General features: G+C 45.0%; 1 protein-coding gene across 2 annotated transcripts in view; it reads left to right on the top strand.

Moving 5' to 3' along the window:
• CASTOR2 (cytosolic arginine sensor for mTORC1 subunit 2) overlaps window positions 1-22736 on the top strand; it is a 117228-nt gene that overhangs the window by 29445 nt on the left and 65047 nt on the right. The window contains exon 1 of one of the 2 annotated variants that reach the window (XM_065646982.1): window positions 13980-14098. The exons of the other annotated variant lie outside the window; for it this stretch is intronic. Within the exon in view, the coding sequence (XP_065503054.1) occupies window positions 13995-14098 (104 nt within the window). The 5' untranslated portion in view covers window positions 13980-13994. Of the gene's footprint in view, window positions 1-13979; window positions 14099-22736 lie in introns of those variants that run through there. 2 annotated transcript variants of the gene reach the window in all.

The raw sequence follows: 22736 nt of genomic DNA on the forward strand, positions 1-22736 counted from the left end.
ACCTTCTTAAACAGGCATATATTTGTGCAAAAGCTGAAGTTTTATCTCCCTAGAGGATTCCTGTTATCTGAATGCCAAGAAATGAGTAATTTGGGGTTTTTTTGCTTTTTCGTTCATATAAATAACTTTTGATGTATTTTCCTGAGGAAGTCTGAACTGAAGTTTAGTGCTGGAAAAGTTAAGATGTACATTGCTTTCCCTTTGAAGGCACCGTGAAGGAGATTGAAAGAAAAAAGCAATTAAGTTTAAAAAACTCATGGTGGCGGCTTATTCTACCACACTTAATTTTAAATGAAGGAGCCTTGCTGCAAATTTCCTTCCCTATTTTTCTTCCATTCTTTCTTTTGTTTTTTTTTTTTTTTTCCCCTCCAGCTTTTCGTAGCCAAAAGTTGGTGTGCCTGCCAGATCCTTTGCTTGTGAAGCGCCTGTTGCAGAACCGCAGAAATCACTGACAGTCTGTGGTCAGGCTGGAGCGGGAAACTGGGAGATCTCCGTGCTGGCTGGAGGGAGAACGTGGCCCAGCACCCGGTGACACTGGGGAGGCTGCAACTTAGAGTTGAGTTGAGCCCTGTGTCATACCAGTAGCTCAGCCGTGTTGGTAAAGGTGGTGGATTTGTTCCATCACGCTCACGCAAAGAGCCATGTATATACTTAAAGTCTTACTTGTGAAGCTGGAGAAAAGACAGGCCCTGGAGGAGGGAAGAAATTGGATTATTTTTTTTTTAAATTCAAAATATTAATGATACATCTTACCAATTTTTACCACTGAAAAAAAACCCCCACTGTTTCTATGCTGACCTTTACCTCTGTCCAGGTGCTTTTTGATAGTTATTTACAGGCTAATTTGTGTGATTAAAAAGCCAATTCAAATCACTTTTCTTTTTGCTCCATTAGTATGCTTTAAAAATAAAGCACTATTTAGTATGCACATAGTGATCTCACAGACTTTGGTTCTGTTTTCAGTGTTTAACCAAAACATTGAATTATTTTTACCTTTGTGATGCTGTTAGGATTATTTTTAATTAAGTGTTTTAACATACTCTAATTTGTTTTTCAGCAAATGTGTCTAGCACTTGATAGAGAGGGGCTGGTTCTGGCAACAAGACGTGCTCTGTCTTGCCTCATTTACCTGAGAGTTGGGTAAATCCTCCTTGAGGACCTGGGAAGGAGAGATTATTGATTAATTACCTCCTATTATAGCCATGTACAGATCCCAGAATACTTGTGCGTGGACTGCAGGGAGGAGGCGATGTGTGCAGGTTAAGTGCTCCGGTACCGTGTTGTGCTGTAGGAGCAGCATATTCCCTCAATAAACTGCAGAAAGCAGAGGCTGAATCTGAGCGAGTCATTAGCTCAACTCATTCGTACTCCCTGATGGACTCTCAGCCTACTTTTAAGGTTATACTCAAGCCTGAATATATATTTCCCTGAAAAAACATGCCATAAATAATAGACTATTTCTTCAGCGAAACAACATTGCACAAGCGGTTCTGTGCTTCTTAAAACAAGGCAAGTGATGAACTCGTGAGAGGTCGAACCCACTGCAGAACAACCTGTCCCTGGCTCTTTCTCCCAGGCTGGTGAGCTCTGCTGTGGCACAGGAGACTAAATGCAGCTTTAAGGTGGGATCCCTGACTCTCTACGTGGTCTTGGCCTGAGTGCAGAGGATGGACTAAAACGGTCTGTGTAGAGGCTTAATCCAAGGAGGTTTGAAGGTGCTGGAAAAAATGAGTCTGCACAGCAATGGACAGAAGGATGGCCAAATCTGGGAAACCAAGACTGAGCATATTAACCTGACCTGGTTCATTGCACTGGGATGTCCTTCTCCTTCAGAGGGAGAGTTGAGATTTGCCGAGAGCACGAAGCTCTAGGGCAGAGTGGAGCCCCAGGAGGGCACCTTGGTACCGAGACTTTACTCTTTCTTCATTACTCCCAAAAAATGGAGTTGGCTTTAGGTTAATCATACCCCCCTATCTCCTGCTTGCTGCAACGTTTTCCTTTTCTTCTGTCCTTGTTCCTGGGGGCTTTTAGTCCGTTTCCCAGTCTGGTGGCAGTAAGGTATAGGGCTGAGGTGTCCCTGCCGCTCTTGTATCACTACAGACCAAGTGAGAATTGTTCACGTGGAGGTGGTGTGTGATGATGGGGTTTCTAAAACAGATGCCCTCAATTGTCTAGTTAAGAAGCAACATCTCAGGGGATGAAGAAAAGGCATAAAGGTATGTCTGTGAGCAAGAATTTGCCAGGTTGCTCTGCTCCCACTTTGTTTGCAAGTAGGAATTTTACCCTTATTTACTTAAGCTGCATTCAGGTACCCCGAATATGACTCCCCTCACTTCATGACAGCCAAAGGTATTTATGCAGAGCACACAACTAGGTGGTATCTTAATTTTAGTTTTGGTAGCTTCCAAAAACTCAAAAACAGCTAAAGAAAGTTTGTGTTTGTTGTTTGCTTTGGAGGGCAGGTTGAAAGGTACATGAGAGATGTTGACCTTGTAAGTAATATTTAGAGAAGTAGGGTTAGAATTCATGTTTATAGCTGCGCAATGCCAACTTGCTCAATAAAAGCCCTGTTAGGTTTCCAAGAGAATCAGGAAACCCAAGGTGGTGTTGGGAGAGGGAAGGGAAACCAGCTGCTTTTTGTAGCTCAGGTTACAAGAAAACACGGGTTACTGTGCAGTTGTATTTATTACTGGGTGACAGTGGGGTGATGTTACGTGTAAGCAGACAGATGCATCGCAGATGATAGCTGGAAGTCTCTTTTAGTATGTGGATTAAGTGAATGAGTGGCAGCTAGATCGTTTTAAGAAATGATCACTTCCCTTTGCTATGGTGTTATGTTCTCCATCCTCCAGCCCAAGCAGTCTACAGCAGCAAGCGCTTACTTGTAGGAATGTTTGATGTGCAAAGCTTCACAATGGTGTGCAGCCATCTGATCTATATATAATCTTTAATTATTATCATTGCAAGACCTGCGGGCTGTTCAGAGGGAAATCTGTCTGTGTCCATAGGATCACAAAATAGTTTGTGGTTTCCCTATCATGGTATATTAGAGTGCAACTTTTGGAAGTGCACCAATAAATACAAATACTGTATTTGAGCCATAATCACTGCGCTGTAGCAACGCTACTTAAATGTGTAACAACACACCTATGGGGGGGAGCGTAGAATTACACAGTTCATTCACTACACAGGCAGGAAAAATTGTTCTCCTTGTGTGTCTCCTCTATGGCTCAGCTGGGATTTATTGTCATAACTAAATAATTTTGTACCAACAAGTAGCCATTTTCTCCCGTTGTAATTTAAAGTACTGGTTTGGAGGTGGAAAGGCAGCCCTGAGATCCCTGTGGTTGCGTCTTGCCTGTGTTTCCTGCCAGCACAGCAGGCGGAGTCCCCGGCACAGCCCGGAGCGCTGCCTCCCTCTGCCCGAGCAGCTGCGCAGGGTGGTGGCAGCCGCGGTGGCTGTTCTCCGAGACCTGCCCGCCAGCAGAAAGTGAGAAACTTCGAGTTTTCCCTGGAATGGGAACTTTGTCTCCTGCTACCTCCTCATTTTCTTCATTTTTCCTTCAATGATAGTAGGTGCCTTTAGTGGGAACAAATCTGTGAGGGGTTGGAGGTGTCTCTGCAACCTTTCTGGAGGGAGCAGCCTTCTTGGCACAAGGAGCGTGTCAAGGACTGAATGGAGACATAGTTGGTGTTGGCAGGAACTGAGCTTTGTCCTTTGGTCACATACAGGGACTTCCAAGTGCTTCTGTAGGCTGCAAAGGGAGGGCTTGGGTTAATCTTTGGGGTGGGACTTGGGCTCTGTTGTTTAGTTTTGATACTGTCTCTGCAGCTGCTTCCCAGGTTTCAAGAGCAATAGCCCATTCACTGGGCAGCAAAAACCTTCTTGAAGCCAAATGTCCCGGCTTTGCCTGGGATAGAGTCAATTTTCTTCCTAGTAGCTGGTGTAATGCTGTGCTTTGGATTTAGAATGAGAATAATGTTGATAATACACTCATGTTTTGGTTGTTGCTTAGTAGTCAAGGACTTTTCAACTTCCCAGACCATTCCAGGTGTACAAGAGGCTGGGAGGGGACACAGCCGGGACAGCTGACCTGGACTGGCCAAAGGGATATTCCACACCATACGACATCATGCTCAGTGTATATTTTGGGGCAAACTGGCCGGGGGAGCTGCCGCTTGGGAACTGGCTGGGTATTGGTTGATGGGTGGTGAGCAACTGCGTTGTGCATTGCTTGTTCTGTATATTCTTTCATTACGATCATCATTGTCATTATCTTCCCTTCCTGTCATATTAAACCATGTTTATCTTAACCCACAAAGTTTACCTTTTTTTTTTTTTCTGATTCTCTCCCCATCTCGGGGGGCGGGGGGTGCGAATGGCTGTGTGATGTTCAGCTGCCTGCTGGGTTAAACCACTGAGTATAGGCCTTTCTGGCCTTAATTTCTGTCTCCTCTCTCTATCTGCAAAGCAGGATAAATGTCCTTCTCTCTTCACCTTTTCCTGCTGTGTCTAGATAAGGAGATCACTAGTGTAACAGCTTTGTAGGGGACGTGTGGGACACATCTCCCATTTTGCCAGGTTGTCGTCCTCCAGCGCAGCCTTAGGGCATCGCCAGCCAGCCAAGAACACAGCTGACTTGAGGACGGGGTTCTCGCAGCGCTGCTGTTGTCGCCTGGTTGGGTAGATTTGTTTGTGTGTTTTCTCCTTCTTTTCTAATTATGCTGATATTTACTACTCAACAGCTGTAGTCTGGGAAGGAAAGTGGTGAGCGGCGGCTCTGCAGCTGACAACCGCCTTGTGCCTTGGCTGCTTGTCAGCAAAGGGCTGTTGCCAGCTGGGGTAGAGCTGTGCAGCCGTTGCCTTCAGTTGACCAAAAGGTTCTTCAGAGTCCCCTAGAAGTACTCCTACAAAAATAAATATGTATATCATTTTTTTTCCTGGTTTCTGTGGCAGGAACTACCTGGCAAATGACTGAGAATTTGTGAGAAGGGTTTATCTGAGGAATGGGGTCTGCCACAGTGAAAAGCTTGTACAACATGAACGCTTGGGCGGTTTTTGTGTAGATGATGCTATTCAGACTCCTCATCCCGGTTGGCCTGTTGCTTGTGTGTCTGCATTTCCTTGTTTTACCACATCTGTTTCTGAGATGTCCTGGCGTCATAGCACCTTTCCTGCTATGTGCCTACTTTGGGAGAGCATCACAAAATGGTAATGGAAACTTTTCTTGTCCAGAATCCTTCATCTCCTGAAGCCCAGCTCCAGTGTGACACTGGCATTAAAAGGAGCCTGAATTGAGAGGTGAAACTGCCATTCGGGCCTTAAACTTTACATTTCAGAGTTCACGTAGTGATTTGCCACTCTTCTGATTTTGCAGTAAAACCCGGTTTATCTTATAAAACAGATCCATGCTCTCCTGACGCTCTTTTCATGGGTCACCGTCCTCATTCAGGAGCTCTTTAAATTTGCTGTATAGCTGCTTCAAATTTCCTTTTCCAGTAGTGGGAGAGCAGATGCATGGCAGGAGCGTTGCACTCTCTATGGAGCGGATATGGGAGTGAAGAGGCGGGATGTCTGAGCTGAGCTCAGATGTGGCATCTAGATTAATGTTAAACTTGGCTCTGATCTGTGCTCTGGAAGTTGGTTTTCTCCCTGCTTCCGTGTGTGAAGATGAAAGTGATGAAGTTAATGACAATTTACACATGTTTGCTTCAGGGAGATGTGAAGATCTGTTTGTAAAATACGGTTGCAGACGATGCATGCGCTGAATTGCTGAGTATCGGGCAATGATGTGAAACAGGCTGTTGAAAATCCAGGTGAGTGATGCTGGGTGCTGCATCGTACCTGTGTGGATGTTCGAGGCATCGGCCTTCAGAACCCTGTTTTTCCCTGACAGCATTAGACACAAATTATCCTTTGCTCTGGTGACTGCAGGCTGTTTGCCAGCATAGAGCTTTGTACCGAAATCTTTGGGCCAGCATACAGTAATGGGCTGTTTTTTAATTTCTTCCCTTTAAGCAGGACTTCAAATGCTACAGCTTTGCCACGGGGGTATAATTACATAAGCCATAGAAATGTACTTCAGTGACCAGTCAAATGACTTTGTTTTTGCCAGTAGTTTAAGCTTGCCGTTTATTAAGCTGTTGAAGGAATAGAATTGAAATTCATTGGGGAGTTTAATTTTATCAAGCCCTCTCTAACTGCCTGCTTTTTCTGTGTGTCTGGTGTCTGTGTGCATTTGGGTTGCCTATAAATGGCTTGTTCGCTTTCATAAAGGAATTAGCACAGAAGTGCAGCTGTGTAAGGATCCAGCCGCTGAGCTCTGCCCTGCACTGGTTACGGTGCAAAAGCATTGACCTGAACATGTCCAGGAGTGGTCTCTATGTATTTCAATTGGTAGAAAAGTTTTATATTTTTATTAGTTTTGCTGCAGTCCTCTCCTTTATTCTATTCTCGAGCATGGAAAGACACTGGAGGTCTAACATAGTCAAGGTTTTAACGGCTGTTCTGAGGATGCTCCTGCGGCGCTGGCTGGCACTGAGAGGTGTTTGCTGCCCTGCCAGGCCTCACGGTCAGCAAGAAACTCTCTTGCTTTGTCTCCCTTTAGGGCTTTTCAGCCCTGTATTGTCCAGTTCCCAAATGAGGAGTTTTCCTGCTGGCCGTGCAGGTCTCCGCTCGCTCTGGGTGCTGCCCGCAGCTCGGTGCATGGGGCTCAGCAGAGAAAATCCACTTTGCACTGTGGGGAGTCCTTAGCAAACAGTGCTTGCTCCCCCGCTATGTCCCCGCTTCTTGCACTATCCCGTGTTTGTGTCTGCCACGTGTGTCCCCAGCCAGCCCCTGCGTTTTGTCCCTTCGTCCCACGTGTAAGTTGTGAGGTCTGATGATGCTTTTCTGGCACTCCGAAATTGGGAGGGAGGAGTCGTGGGACTGGCGCTTCTATAGATGTGGCAGGGCCTCCTCCGCTGGGATTTCTGTAACAGGCAAATCCGGGGAGGAGTTAAGATCGCTTGTCTGATCTCAAGACATGAAATAGCAGGAACCTTCTCCACCAGCTCCTGCTCTGCGGAAAATACTGCCTCAGCATTAAAGCCTGAATGGAAATCTGCCGTCTGTCGTGTTGTGGCTGTCCCGGCTTTTAGGTGTTGTGGCTGTTCTGCCGTCCGGGAATTGGAGTGCTGACCGTGCATGCTGCCTTATCTTACCGCCGCTAAATATCTAATCACCGCCATCCCCATGGAAACGCAGGAACTTTTTTTTTCTGTGCACACTAGTGCCTAGTCTGGATTTTGATGCTTTGGCAGTGTATTCCTTAAAGCGGTGACTTTAGCTGTGAAAGGTGAGCATGTGGGCAAGCGCCTGGTTATGGACGTCTGGCAGAAGCTCTTTGGGCTCTTCCGCTAGTGAGGTTCAGCTCGGTTTTCCCTCTGTTCCCTTGCAGTGGGGAGGGCAGAAGGATGGATGCTGTGGATGGGTTCAGTTCTGCTCCGCAGGCTGGGGAAAGCATCGCTGTATTACCGTGTTAGGTTTTTGCGTAAGTTGGACTTTTGAGCGATTATAAAGATCTTTCTCTAGTCTAATTGAATTGATTCTTGCTGCTCTCCTTGGTTGTCTGGCATCCCTGCAATTTTTCACTTTAAAAACCAGGCTGATGGGGCTTATTGACATGGGCTGAGCCCAGCAGTACCTGTGTACTTCTCCGTAGTGTGGTCTTGATGCCTTTTCTTTTAATCAAACTTCAGCGTCTTCTAATTGCTTTCTAGTGATTGTGCTGCACTCGCTTGACTCCATCCTTGAAAGTGTTCAGCCTACTCAGTTGGCACCAGAGCTTCTGGGCTTTTTGGCACAGTGTCACGTTTTTTTTCTGAGCGAGATGTGAAAGGAAGCTCACAGAGCAAGGAGATTGGTGCAAGATCACACAAGAAACGTAGAACGATAGTGCAGGCGGCTTTGAATTCTCAAATTTGATCTGTAAAACATGAGAGGAGGGGTGGAATTCCCTTCAGTCTTGTATGGGTAAGTGCATCGAGGACAGTTCAGAAAATAAGGCAGTTCTGGTGACCATAGAAATATGTTGTATTTCAGGCTCGGGGTTGCTACTGTAGTACAGGCAGATTCCTCAGGTTCTTGTCACCTCAGAAGATCCAAATGTTGTGTGTCAACTGTAGCTGCAGTTACAGAGACTGAGGCTGGTTTTTCTGAATGCATTTTCTTTGACGATACTGCTGTAAGCACATGAGCAAAACTGTCTTTGAGTCTGTGCAGAGCAGAGAGGAAATCTGGAGGGGTTATGCTATACATTAAAATTTTCTGCTTACTGCTAAGTACAGCTTGATTTCCCCATCTGAGATGTTGAAAAAGACTGAATGGAATACTCGGAGGTAATTGGGGGTGGGGAGAGGGCTCGTTAAGCAGCCTTTTGCACTGTAAAGTAAGAGCATCAGCTATGGGGGGATCTGTTGCACTGTTTAGAACAGTGCTACAACTACATCATGCCTTTGGGAGGCCAAGAGTGTGAACACAGTGAAATTATTAATCTGTTCTGGTCTATGTACAGGGTTATTTGGGAACACTGATAACCAAGGGCATCCCTGGCCACCCGTGGCTGGTTTTGCAATGGCCGTGTGCTAGTTGCCTTTGCTTACTGGAGTGTTTGAAATAAAGAACCAAATTTTCACATGGAAGTGTTCAAATGGCCATGTCTGCGTTGAAATGCCGAGTGGCTTGTTCCCTACAGAGGTGCTGAGCCCCTGCAGATCCAGCTGATGGCAACAGCCCTTTGGAAGCTGCTGAGGGACTTGCAAGCAGATGTACGTGCCCGTCTCTAGGCAGTGGAAGTGAAAATGCTGCCCTGAGCTTGTGCGGCAGAGGAGCATGAATAAATAGCTAGAAATTAAACAGGGCAGAGAGATTAAGAAGTTCCTGATAGACATAAATTTTATGAGAAATTAACTCTTTCTTCCTAGCTGTTGTAAAGGTAGCAAGTCAGATGTGAACTCCAGTGGTGTTAAACCAGTGATGGTGATCTGATGCTCAGGAGTTATGAGTGCGGCTGGCTCACAGCTGGGTATCGCATTGATCTTATTCAACAGGATTGTTCCAGCCCAGTGGATCATGAGCTTTTGCTTCTCGTTTCCTCCTACCTCCACAACGGCCTAACCATTTAAGTTGGTGACAAAATTCTTGTTCACTGTATGCACAATAAAATTACTGAAGATGTCCCCATTCCTCCCACTGTGTTATCCTGCCAGAACCGTTCTTAGTTCGCAGTAGAGGACAGGGGGAGACTCCAACTTTTGGGCCCCTGTGTCAGACTGGACTATCCCTCTTGAATTCACCTGGAGCACAAGTCTGTGGAAAAACTGTTGTTAACGAGGAATGGAGCAGTTACGGCCTTGCAGGAGAGTGAAACTTTCTCACCGTTTCATCAAATAAAACGTGTGTGTAAACAGGAGCTGAGATGGCCTTGGTGCTGCCCTGCTGGGGCTGTGGTGTGCCAGCGCAGTGTCCAACTCCACCAAGACGGGGCTGCCCTGAAATCTTGAGTTTTAGAGTTTTTTGCACCTAACAAGTCCGTCTTACCTGATAGCAGGAGGGAGCTCTGAGAGGCACAGTGAGCACTCGATAATATAATAGGCTTTGTGAAGCAGCAGGATTCTCAGAAGCCCTCACGTATGCCTTCATTATTTCCCTCCCGCTTCGCAAGCCAAGAGGTGAGCGGTTGGATGTGACATGGATGCTCAGCGTGGAGGCAAAATCTGGCACTACGCTCAACACAGCATTATTGTTTCTTTGCAAGAACATGCAATACTTACATTTTAAAGCCATAACTGAATGTGCTTGGAAACTCTTATTCCATCTGTTGCCTCTTTCTCTTCTCCCTCTCTTGTTTATTTTTTCCCCGTTGCTCTCCTTTATGCACACAACTACTTAATTCTCTCTGCAGGTTTTTTTTTCCAATATGTGCAGCTGTGTGTCTGTCTGGGCATCAAACTTCTCTTACCTTAGGAGGTACTTTGGCTCATGTAGATCTGTTGCTTCCATTAATATGGTTTCCACCTTCAGAAGATCTTCAGATCATTTAAAAGGAAGAGATATCCTCAAGCACTTCTCCAGATCTCCACTGCTGATTGAATACTCACTCAAGGAATTATTTAGTAAATGATGAAAGTGCCATGGACATGGCGGGGTTGGTGGGTGGTCGGGGAATGGATTAGTTGTTCCGTGGGGACACGTTAGTGTTTGCTCTCTGCCGTCCTTGCTCTTCAGTGTGAGATGAGAATTAGGGCTGTTCAGCGAAAGACTCAATTCTTGTTGAATATAACCAAGAAGCAATTTCTGATGGAAAATGAACATTTCAGGGATACCAGCGATACTGTTACTCTGTAGCTGACCTCTAACTCCAGCTTGTAGTTTTGGATGTTCCCTGGATATTGGTCCAGTTATATGCCTTTAAAAAAATACATATATATTGTTTTTGTTGTGTATTTTGGGTTTGTTTGGTTTTGGTGGCTGATATCCCAATGTCTACCTGGGAATCTGTGAATTTGTGCTGATGTCAACCTGCAGCATTCAAGGTGCATCAAATCTCCACATATGCACATAATCTGGCATCTTGGTTTTGAGTTGTGGGTTAATGCTTCAGGATCTTTCTCCACGCCTGTGAAGTCTAGCTTAGCTTCTTCATTTAAAAAGGGCTTTTTTTTTTAATGGCGTGTGATTACATGAAAACTTCATCTGTTTCTAGATATATCAGCAACGAGGCAGTCATAAGATTTGACAAGCAAAAAAAAATCGCAAATTTGGTATCATGGTGCAACATCAAATTGCCGCAGTTTGGTAAAAGCGTTGTGGGGAGCATTGCTTTCCATGATACTCCCCCAATTCTGTGCCAGCAATTTCTGCGTTGCTGGTACAAGATGGACACACAGGGACAAGAAGGTGCCAGCAGTTTCTGTGATTAACTGGGTTTCTTTGTACTTGGTTCTGGTTTAATAATGCACCAAGGCTTTGCTCCTCTTGCCTCCGCACTTGTTGAAATTATCTGATGGCTAAAATATGACCCTTTACGTATAATCTTGCCTTCGGTTTTGTAACAAAAGGAATTAACGTTTGTGACAGTACTTGCTCCAAACTGTGGGCTTCTGACCTATGTCTCACCTTTTATTTCTTTTTCTAGCAGCAAAGGCAGCTGATATAATTTACGTTGGTAATAACATCTGAAGCATGCCTGGAAATATCTGATAAGTTGCTTCATTCTTTTGATAAGGGAGTGAGGCAGAGAAATACAGAGCTTAGTGTAAAGTTTATTAAATGGCAGAGCACGTTTAATCTTCCCACCCCACACATTCAAGCCAGAATTCAGCATTTGTCATCAACAGTGTCCCCGGCAGCATTACTAAAAAGTCATTTGTCTTCGCCACAGCAGGTTGGGTTTTTTCTTTCTCGGATGGACACAATGGGTTGTTTGTTCTTTCTCCTTGGGCAGCTGAATAATATGTGCGCAAAGCCACCTACCTCTGTGCTTCAAAATCCTGAAAATCAGCAAGTTGCACAGCTGCCCGTTTGACAGTACGGCAGCGTGCTGACAGCGCTAATGTTCATTAATATGCATTGGCAACTGCTTGTGTTTTGAAATGAAGTATTCTGCAATTCCCCCCAAAATGACAGATGAATGTAAAGAAGTGGCATCTTGAGGAACAGGTATATGAACACACAGAGCATGTACATAAGCTCTTATATGTCCACTGTTGAATACTTCTCTCCTTATCTCTTCCACATGCTTTGGCACTTCAGTGCACTTTATTTTCATGAATTTTAAGGATGATTGCAAACTTCTTGAGAGCTGAATTAAAGTCCTGAATAGATAGCTTGTCATAAACCCCTAGCAAGTTGTGGTAGTAGTAGCAGAAGCCATCATATGTTACCCCCAATTGCATACATTTTATATTTTCTGGCTTTCCTCTGTGATTGTAGTGTTTTACCACATCTACTGAACTATCATATGAAAATAAAATAAATCGGCTCCTTTACTGATGCTGGGTGAAAGCCTCGCCTATGAAATACAGTGCTTCACCGCAGCTGGGAAGCTCAGAGTACACCTGAGAGGTTGACATGCTTTTTTTTCTACTCTTATTTTCCCTGGAAAAAAAAAAACGTGGAAGAAGATTTTCAGCAGCCAGCTCAAAAATACTGCAGTGAATTCATGTTGAAGCCATGAGCTGCACCGAAGAGCCCCGAGTCCCAGTGCTGCCACTTCCATTAGATTTCTTCCCTGTTACGTGCAGGTAAAGATCCAGGCTTGTCCCGGCCCTTCGAACAACCGTGTGCGCTCACATACGCATTTCTACTCCTGTGGCTCTTTCGGTTTTCACGCTGGGCTTTCTCGGACATATTCTTTATATCTAGGCAGAAATTGAAGGTCGTAATTTGCCCACTCCTGTGCTTGAGAGAAAAAAGCCTTTTCAATCATAGACATAAAGCTGGGGAGGAATGCGGGAGCGAGCGCTGCATTCTTATTTTGCAAGGCGATTTTCTTAGGGGAGCTGGCCTTTTCCCAAGGGAACGCGCCTGCCCTTCGCATTTGCCTCTTGAGAACAAGAGCCCTCACACACACTTAGGCATCTTAAAATCGAAAAGTATCTTTTTTGGCTTTCTCTTCTTCATTAAAACCACAGGACTTTGTTCCAGAGAACTCAGCACCTGTATATGTGTGCAGTTGTTTTCCCACACTTAAGGTTCTGCTTTATATGCAAGTTTTGGACTCTGCCAAAATCTGTGGCTTGTGCTAGGACAAAGATTAGTCAGGATAATGTCCCCTTTTGGGCCTCAAACCCATCTTTGGAGGGCTGGCATTCATGAAACTGTGGTGTTGAGGCTGTTCTTGTCTTTGCAGTACATAGCTTGAAAGATAAAGCCACTCTAACGCAAAATAAATCTGCTTGGTAGCAGAAGTAGATGCCGGCCCGTGTTGACAAAGTGGATTAGTCTTGTAGCACGTGTGATACGTGGGGTGAAGCATGTCCCTTACTAACCAAAGATATTTTCTGTTGTTCCTTTGAGTTTCCGTGTCTCTGGTGAGCACTCCGTTTATGGTGGTGGGTTTCTATACAAATGGCCTAGAAAGGCATCTTTGGTGCCATGCGCTGCCTGAGTTTGTCTTCCCCAAATCCAGCAGAGTAACAAGATAAACTAGGAAGACTGATTTGGCAGATTCCTCACGATCATTTGCTCAAGTAATTCCTGTAGGCTCAAATTTGCGATACTACCCACGAGTGATTCAGAGGAGATTGTGCTTTCTTGGGAGTGAGGTTTTCTGGGTTTTACCAAAGGGCTGACTGGATCCAAAGATTGCTACACTGGTAAAAACAGAGGAATATTGTAAATCATTTCTATATGCGTTAGTATAACTGGTATATTTATGTGTAGTGATGCACATGTCAATTTATATAGGAGGATGTAAATGGTGTTTATCTAAGACAGATGTAATTTCTTTTCTTAGGAGGATGAGTGACATTTCCTTACCTGCTGAGGAGTGGAATTTCTCATGACAAACATGGGTGCTGAGAAAAAACTATCAATACTAGATTCAGTCATGTCTTTAAATAAAAGGCATAAATAAAACTGTCAGTCAGCTCCATAGCTTATATTTAGCATGTCCATTTAAAGATCTGCAGCTTGAGTGTATCTGAAACCAATGCCGAGGAATGAATAAGAAACCATAGCACGAATTAGTGCAGGATGACATTCTGTTCCATGTGTAGCATGAAAGCATTTGGCACCACGAGCTCATTTTGATCTCGCTTGTTGTGTCTTCTGCCTCCTACCAGCTTGGAAGAGAGCTGGAGCTGTGCCGTAGCCAGATTAACTCAACGTGAATGATCTCTGCTTTACTGAGAGTTTTTCTAAGTTATTTGACTTTTTCGACAGCAAGGATTGCTTAGATGGGGTTTCCCCCAGCCTGCTGCCAGTGCTCAGGGATTCACTGGGTCTAGAGATGATAACAGCTCCAAGCGAGGTCCCTTCTCATCTTACTGGGAAAGAGACCCTCTGGTGCGGCAGCGCCGTGGGTGGGAAACAGAAGTTCCCCACGTCGACAGGGTAAGACGAGGCACTGAACGTGCAAAGGGATTTTGTTCACTCGTACGGGTTTTCAGAGCTATCGAAGCGCCTGACTCCTTTTCCACTTCTCTTGACGGGGCTGATACTATGGCAACCTCACAGTCTGCGCTGTTAGGAACCCTGCCTACCTTTGAAAGTCTGGCTGCTGGGTTTTAGTTTGGAAATTGGCTGGCTGGTAAGAAACTGTGCAAAGGTGCTGCTGTCGGTGAGGCAGAAGCAGCTCTAAGTTGATTTTCCTCTTATATCAATGACTAAAACACACCTTCCCCCAGTCTGCTTTCTGGGAGGTTCTCCTCAAGCCTCGTTTGCTCAGTGGCTTGTAGCTAATACGCAATGCTGAAACCTGAAATTATTTCAGCCGTGTCAGGGTAAAGAGGTGGCCATTTCCAAGGAGAAGATACTAAGCACCCTGTACAGGTTTTGCAGTGTGGTGAAAATCCAGATAACGGAACCAGCCAAAAGTGAAGGCTGAATTATATTGGATTCCTGAGTCATCAGCTATTGCTGCAGAAGATCCTGCTACCTACGCTTTTGTGGTGATGCTGCTAAGTAGCATTTCCAGCCCTCTGGGCAACGACATCAAAGGATAGCAAAGATAAAAACAGACCACTGTTGACTTTGAGAGAAATGTTATATTTATACAGGCAGATGTTGAGGTAACTGAAAACTTTTAGACTGCTTTAATGAAAGTTTGCCAGTCCTCAGCCTTAAAAAAACCTCAGGCTTACCTTCCCTCCTCCAAAATCGCAGAGCCGGCTCTGGGTGCCCCTGGCTCTTAGCAGAGGAGGGCTTGAAGAAGATGGAGAGCTGCTTCCAAAATGATGGAGGAGCTCCGGGAGGGAAGCACGGCCTGCGGTGACCGGGCAGGATGGGAGGGTTGGCTGAGCCCTGTCCTGGGCCAGAGATGCCCCTTAGTCATGGCGATGTCCCCAGAGCAAGCGCGGGGACAGACCCTGTTTGTTACGTGGACATTTGGGTGCCTGTGTATAGGCTGCTGGGTTTGGGTCAGGTCTGGGTCTCCTCTGGGGTGGTGGCATTAATGTATTTGTGTCCCCAGCCCAGGCACAGCTCTCTCCCACCAGCACCACAGTCCGTGTGCTCTTCCCTTGGCTGGAGATTCTCGCTATAGGGTTTTCCAGCCCCTTCAGGCAATTGATATAAAGAAACACCACGGCTTTATGTGGAGTTTCTAAAACAAGGAGGACTCTGCGTCACAAAGCAAGCCCAGGCTGCACTTCTCTGAAAATGAGTAGCTAAACTAGTAAAGCCGGTTTCCTCTCGCTTTCTCTTGCAGCGAGGCTCTCTGAGTCTAGGCGGTGTGAGCTCTGAGGTTTCCTGTGGTCAGGACATGCCCCTTGGGGATTCTTTGCTGTCTAATAAGGTTTGTTCTTGCATTATGGCCTTTCCCTCACTGCTGCTGCAGACGAGCTTTCCTCTTCTATCCAGCATCCTTTTTAATGAACCTTATATGAATTAAGTATCTTTGAAAACTACAACTCTGACAGTTTATAGAAATTAGCCAATACGTCAAAAACTCATATGGAAGGGACAAATGGCATAGTGTGTTTGCATTAAAACTGCTGTTCTCTTTAAAACCAGGTCCAAAATAGGGAATCTCTCACTACTTTCCCAATCTTCCCTGTCTTTGGGAGGAGAGTGATCATCTCTTCCACCAGCACCATCATGGACCAGATTCTTGATCATCACTCACAGTGAACAGCACCTAAATCCACGGGTGAAATTGGTGTTTGTGGTGCAAAATGCTGTTTGGACTCTTTGATGTGATAGGAGTTGACTGTTTTGTATGTCAGAGGATCATTCTGCGATTCATGGCAGTACTCATTTTAGGAGAGGAGCAAAAGGCAAAATGGCAAAGAACTCGTTGGCAAATAAATGAATGGTAACTTCCCTCTGTTGGATTTATTCAGTTCTTTGAGATATAAATGTATTCGTGATAGCCAGAGAAATCAGTCATTCTGCATTAGGAAGCTTGATTGATGTCTTCAGCAGGCTTTTATGAAGAGCTGTGTAAGTGGATCTGGAAATAACCTACAGGGAAAAATACAATGTGGTCCAGTTCATTTAATACACAAGTACTCAGTTATGTTTTTCTTAGTTTTGGTTTTGTTGCTACTTGAGGAAGTTTTAATTGTACAGATATATGTAAATACGTTACTTCACACACCACTTGTGTGACATTAGTCACCCCCAAACCACTCTGACTTGCACCACATCTGAATTTTAATCATTGTATTGCTGTGCTTCAAGTTGATATCTCTCTTACTGTGACAAGATCAGATGTGTTTAATTGTGGAACGGGACCCTGCTGAGGTTAACAGATCGTGCTTGCCCCAAGGACGTTACATCTGAAGCGCATGGCTGCTCATCTTCCCTCTCCACGGTCTGTGCGACATCCCAGCCCCGCAGTGAAGGTGCTGGGGACGGAAGGGCCGGTCGGCAGAGCCTCAGCAGCGGGAGAGGGGACATCAGGGTGGGCAGAAGAGACCGGAATGGTGCATTGAGATAGCCTGGATCGAGAATAATAGCAAACGCTCTAGATTTGGACTAAGATGGTCTTGTCTATGGTGCCGTATGTATATTAATGCAGTATCTTGAACTGGAATAACAAAGGCGACTCTTGGTTTGGCAACTGGGCGCGCTGTCATAGCTGTGGAGAAGACTGTTTTGTTCTAACCTTCCAGTGGGGTTTGAATCTTGGCACAGAGCGAAGAAAAGCTTGTGCAATAACCAGTGGGTTTCCTAGCACCTTCTCTGTAGCTCCCCGTCTTGATTTATAACAGCCTCTAAGATCAGAGGTTCATTTTGGATTGTTTTCTGTTCTTTGAGCAGCTTCCACCCCCTCACTCTTTGATCAAAAAGCCCATGTTGTTTACTTACTGACATAGGTCAACGACAGCAGGAAAAAATGGTGACTAAGCCAATTAATTGCTGCCAGAACAAAGCCTGCAGACTTTATCTCCAAGTGTGAGCTTGACAGTAAAGCCTTGGGCTCAGCAAAACAGAAGTTGTCCATGTTGAAACAGAGATCTGCCTTTCCCAGACTGTCTTGCACTCTGTTCCCCCAGCAGTGAAGTCCTGGTTCCAGACAGTTTTGTTATAAATCCCCCAAGTTTTACGTGGGACGGGAGCGTGAAACCTCCTGAAGCTGCTGCTGGAGACATCTGGTTATGGGAGGCCAGATCCTGCTGGAGACCTGTGCACGACATCGAGATCCCTGATCGTACTTAAAGAGTCTTATGCATATTCATCCTCTGTACAGGACTGAATTTTGTTTTTCAGGTCGTTACTTCCTTTTCCAGCTTTTATGCTGTTGCTCGGATCGATCCGTGGATGAGGATGGCGAGGTGCGGGTGGTTTGGGCCAGACCCTGCTGTCCTGTGGGCCTGTCCTGTTCCTTATCTCCTCCCTTTCTCGCTCTGTAGAGCTTGCAGACAGCAGGTGGGTTTGTTCCTGATTCTCTCTGCTGTGAAAAAACCAGTGTCTTGGCTTGAAAGCAAAGTCTTGTATGTTGCCCAAGGCTGCGCTCCCTTTATCCTCTCAGCATAGGTTAAAAATGTTCTTTAGCTGTTATGAACTGTTTATTCTACTAGAGGACTTGCTAGAAGAGCACTAAATGTTCAGACCTGCCCGGGCTGTGTGAGGCCAGAGAGAATTACTATTTTCGTGCTTTGTCCTATGAAGCCGAGATGCAATAAAACCTGATACTGATACTGACGTTCTTTAGAAAGTGCTTTGAGGTCTACTTGAGAAAAGCAGCAAATAGGAGCCACGTGGAATTGTGCCTTTCTAAGAGCCTTTTTCTTCTTTTGTTCCTTGACAATAGTAATTTAGCGGTTCCCTATCAGGTCTACTCTCAGCCTAGCAATGATTGTGTTCTCTAGTTCTTATTGTGATTGTCTTAGTTCAACATTGTACTTAGTTTTGTATCTTCTTCAAGGGTATTCAAGTGTTTTCTGGGACATAAATGTATTTTTAAGAGAAAACTCTCTGATGGCGCTAATCACAGGTATCTCTGGAGAAGGGAGAATTGTGTTGTGTGAGTCAGGCTGTAAACTTTCATTGATATCTTTGTGTTCTGCATTATACTACCCAAAATCCAGGGCTGCATCTCACCTGAAGTTTTTGTCGTTGTCCTGATTGTGGTTCCTCAGTAGAACAAACTTTTCATTGGACTCAGGAAGCACTAGGCACATTTAGGTTCTTCACCCAGATGAACCAATAAGCTTCTGTCTTATGATCATGCTTGGAAATGTTTTGAAATATCGTTGGCAGAAAGGACTCATGCAGGCAATGAATGAGAGTCCTCAACTGTATCTGTGAAGTGTGTTTTAAATCTGGATTTGAGTGGAAAGGGATTGTCAGCATGCCTTGGGCATACCCCTCAGTTCACAGCGCTGTGCTTGCCCCTAGAGCTATAGATACGTTCTGCATAGCTCTGTTATCCTGGAATCTTATATTGTTGAAGTACTTAAATTAAAAAGTAAGTATAGAACTGAGGTGACAGAAGAGCCTTTTATATTAAAGGCTCAGCTTACTGATATTTTTGACTTGTTTCCTTTCCAACTTGGATACTGATGCTGCAGGCTTGAGCTCTTGGGCACCTGGGCTGGTTGCATTTTTCCACGTGAGAGGAGTTTTTCCCTTTGGAGTTTTTCAGCCCAGCTGGTGTGGTAGGAGCACACAGGTGCCATGGGTGCTTGAGGTGTCTCATCTTCCCTTTTTGAGTCATCCGATGGTTTAAACTTGTTTATTGATAAAAATTAAAAGCAACATCCGACAGTGTATTTTCTGGTTTTTCCACTTGACCACTTGTTGGAAGGAAGAATGAGTCAGGAGGATTCCCAGCAGGTGCCCGGGATGGAGGGGATATTGATATGGCCCAGCCGTACCCTGGTTCGTTTTTGGTGGGTCTCAATACAACTGCACACAGAGGAAGATACAAGTTCTCATAGTTTGGAGATGTCTTTTGATGATGCAGCCTTGTATTGTTCTGAGAGTACTTGTTCTTCCACGAACCCTTACAAGAGGAAGATTGTGCAGTTTTGTGTTGTGTTTTTTTTTTTTTTTTAATCCCAGCTAGTGATTTCAGGATTTTAAGTAAAATCTTTGACAGCTGTTATTTTGTTGCTTTAATTTTTTTCGATCAGTTTTAATACTTAACCTGCACAGCATTTTGTGAGGACAGGACACAAATAGATGATTACAGCTTGTTGGGTCTTTCGTAAGGCCCAGCTATTTTGCAGTCTTTGGCTGTTTCCAGAGAATGTGTTTATGGACTGTTGGTTACTGAAACCTCTTCTTCTTTTCTCGGAAGCAGGGAATGAACAATGCAGTAAAACATAAAGTGAAACGGTGATTAGAATTTCCTGCGAAGTGGTATTTTAAATGGTTCTGCACTTGATTCGTCTGCATTTTAAAGCAAAGAGGGTAGGGCAGGGGAAAATCTGTTGAAGTATTAAAACCTGCCGGAGGCACAGAATTTCCTTTCGCTTCCAAAATGCCTATCCAGTCCGAGACAATTGGAAATGGAAAGATGTTATCTGTGCTCTCAGGCTCTCACTTAGACCTACCTTAACTTCTTGCTACCTCTGCTGCTGCAAAGGATTTCCCAGCATGTTCAATGCATTGTATTTGCTCCTGTAGGCTTTAAAAGCCTCTTTAAACCAGACAGACCACTGCCATTTAGATGCTTTTTAATTTGACTAAGATGACAGCTATCACTGAACACTCTGGTACCTGACACCTCTAAACCATTACTAAAATGCTGACTTTTTTCCTGACACGGTTCTGTTCTATCCCCCTTCCCCAGCACAGTCCATCTTGTCTAAAAAATACTTTACAGATCTAGTAACCGTGAGAGCTATGCCAGAAGAGGCTATGTCTTGGGAACAGGCTTTACCTGACTTTTGACTCTATACTCCCCTTTTACCCACCCTGGTGTATGAGCTCGGAAACATGAATTCGAGGATCGGAATGTGAAACACGGAATTCTCTGGGGTTGTATCTGAGGCAGTGGGCTCTGTTCTACCGTAGCCAGACAAGCAACTCAGCTTAGTGCTGGGAATTCTCTCTTCCCCACCCTGGGAAAGATGTTGACAAGTTTCTCCCAAGGTGGCAACTCAGCAGGAGGAATCTCTCTGGGATTAACGCCTGGAAGGACCCAGAAGGGGCAATGACATAGAGCTCTGCCCTGCAGCTGCCTGTGTTTGGGGCCAATTGGCCCTCGGGCCAGTTCCCTGAAGGGTGGGAGATGTCCGAGATCGCCAGAATTCCACAGGTACTTCCTAAAGAGAAAGAAAAAAAGAAAAAGGATGGAGACCCGCAGGTCGATATTTCATTCTATGTCTTCCTGTCTTACCCTTGCTTCGAGTCGTGCTACCGTTTGGAATACAAGGGCGGTCGAAGCAAAGTCACGTCTTGCCCAGCACTGTGTCTCCTATAGCACTGATTGCGGTGCTCAGGGAAGTGAAAAGGGGCCTGTGTACATACCCTGGAGCATCCTCTGGATCCAGAAGTTCAAGATGTCCTACAGGGAAGATTTCATCGGGGCACCGTGTTCACCAGTGAACTCTTCTTCCTTTAACCCATCTCTTCCCTGTGTTTGTTGGCTTTTGTGTTGTTATCTGGCCATCCCTCATGTATGTACAAAATCATGCAGGTTTTAAAGTGGAAAACTTTGTGCTATCAGATAATTCATGGCATGCCCCACTTTCGCACCTCGTGAGACAGTGAGTTATTCTTCTTTAATCACCTTGGCCTTAATAACCTCTCCCATAATCCCACACTGAGCTGTCACTTCTTGCGATCCTCACCTTGGGTCGCTCTCGGCCCCTTCCCTGTGTTTCTTCCGATTGAATTCCAACCCATTTGGTAACCTTAGGGTGGTTTGATCACGAAGTACTTGGCGGGTGGGTATGCGCTGCTTTTATTTGTGCTTTGGGGTAATGAGATGTTCCTGCCTCCCTGTCTGGTTATTCCTGTTCTCTCCGCTCCTTTAGAAGCCTCGACCCTTTCGGAGAACAGCCCATGGTGACTCCAGAATCTCTTTCCTGAGTGGTAATAGTAATAGCTCATTTAGAGCCTGTTATTCTTCATTCAGAATTTAATTCTTTTTTCCCTAGTATGCATTGATTTCCATTTATTGACTTTGTATTTCACCTGCCATATTATTACTCAGTCACCAGGCATTATAAGATTTTTAGGTGGAAACTTAGTTTATGAATCCTTGACTCTAAGCAGCTGTTTTCTTACCACCCAGCAAACTTCCCAGCCTTACAAACCAGTATTCCTAATGCACACTTTTGTGTCACACGCTCTCTAGAAATGTCTGGGCCTCATTGTGCTCGGTGCTGTGCAGAGAGCACGAGACAGTTCTTGTGATGAAACTGGGAAAGGGTGAAAACCCAAATATTGCTGGCACTACAGGTACGGTGCAGACAGCTGAAGCAGCCAGCAAACATCTTCCAGAACACAGCGAGGGATTGAGTAACTGCATTAATGTCTGGAGAGTTTGGAGCACTGATTTGAGGCCCTGATCTGAGCTGCTTTCGAGCTTGTTTGATGGTTTTCACACTTGTGGCCCCGCAGGGATCCGAGACAGACCCAGCGAGGCCCTATGGGGTGGCCGCGATGTTCCTGCAGAGCGACCGAGCAACAAGAAACGTCTACGAGACCATGGAAAACTGGCCGTGACCCTGGTTTTGATGCAAACAGTGACCCACTCTGCATTATCAGTGGACTTTACTTCTCCAGGAGCTCTGGCTTTTGTTTTGGGTATTGATTTGGTACCTCGACGGCAGGAGCAGTATTCAGAAACTACAGAATTTAGTCTGAGCCGTGTAATGTTCACTTGCTGAATGATTTCTCATGTTTTTTCTTGGGTCTGGTAGGCCTGGGAAGAAGTTCGATGCTTCTACCTTTACCGTGGGCTTTTCCTTCACAGCCTGAAGAGACCAAGGCTGAAACTTTGTGAATTGTCAGGATTGCCTTTAAAAAAAAAAAAAAATTTGAAATGCATTTTCCCCTTTGCTTATATGTATAGGGCACTTTATCCAAAAAAACAGGGAGAATTGTCACAAGAGCAGCTTCCTCTTGCTTCATTAGCAAAGGAAGCAAATGAAGGTTCCCTTCAGTCCCTCTGAGTAAACACTACAGGTTTATGGAAAGCTGGCTGCAGGCACATCTACAATGTTATTTTGCACATAATGTCAACTAGAATATGCAGAAATATCACTCTGCTTATTCATCACTGGATTAGTTAATACCCATGTTAGGCAGGACCCAAAAGCAGAGCCTGGGAGAATGAGTGGAGTCAAAGGTGCTTTTCCTGTAAATGTGTCCCTAGTTCATACAAGAAACTAAACCCACCCTCTGTGCTTAAGGCAAAGTTGATGAACCTTATTTTTTATTATTTTTTTCTTTATTCAGGCTCAACAATGGCTCTTAAATTGTTAATGTGCATTGAATTTGGGGTCGGTGTGCAGACTCGCAGGCAGCGTTCCCCCTTGGATGGAGTTAGAACGCGAGGTTTTGGACCCGTTTGCAAATGGAAGCCCTTTGAAAATTCCAAGGACTGAAACATGTTTCTCCTGCCGCT

This window comes from Caloenas nicobarica, chromosome 17 (genome assembly GCF_036013445.1).
Source record: "Caloenas nicobarica isolate bCalNic1 chromosome 17, bCalNic1.hap1, whole genome shotgun sequence".
In the NCBI taxonomy this organism is placed as follows: Eukaryota; Metazoa; Chordata; class Aves; order Columbiformes; family Columbidae; genus Caloenas; species Caloenas nicobarica.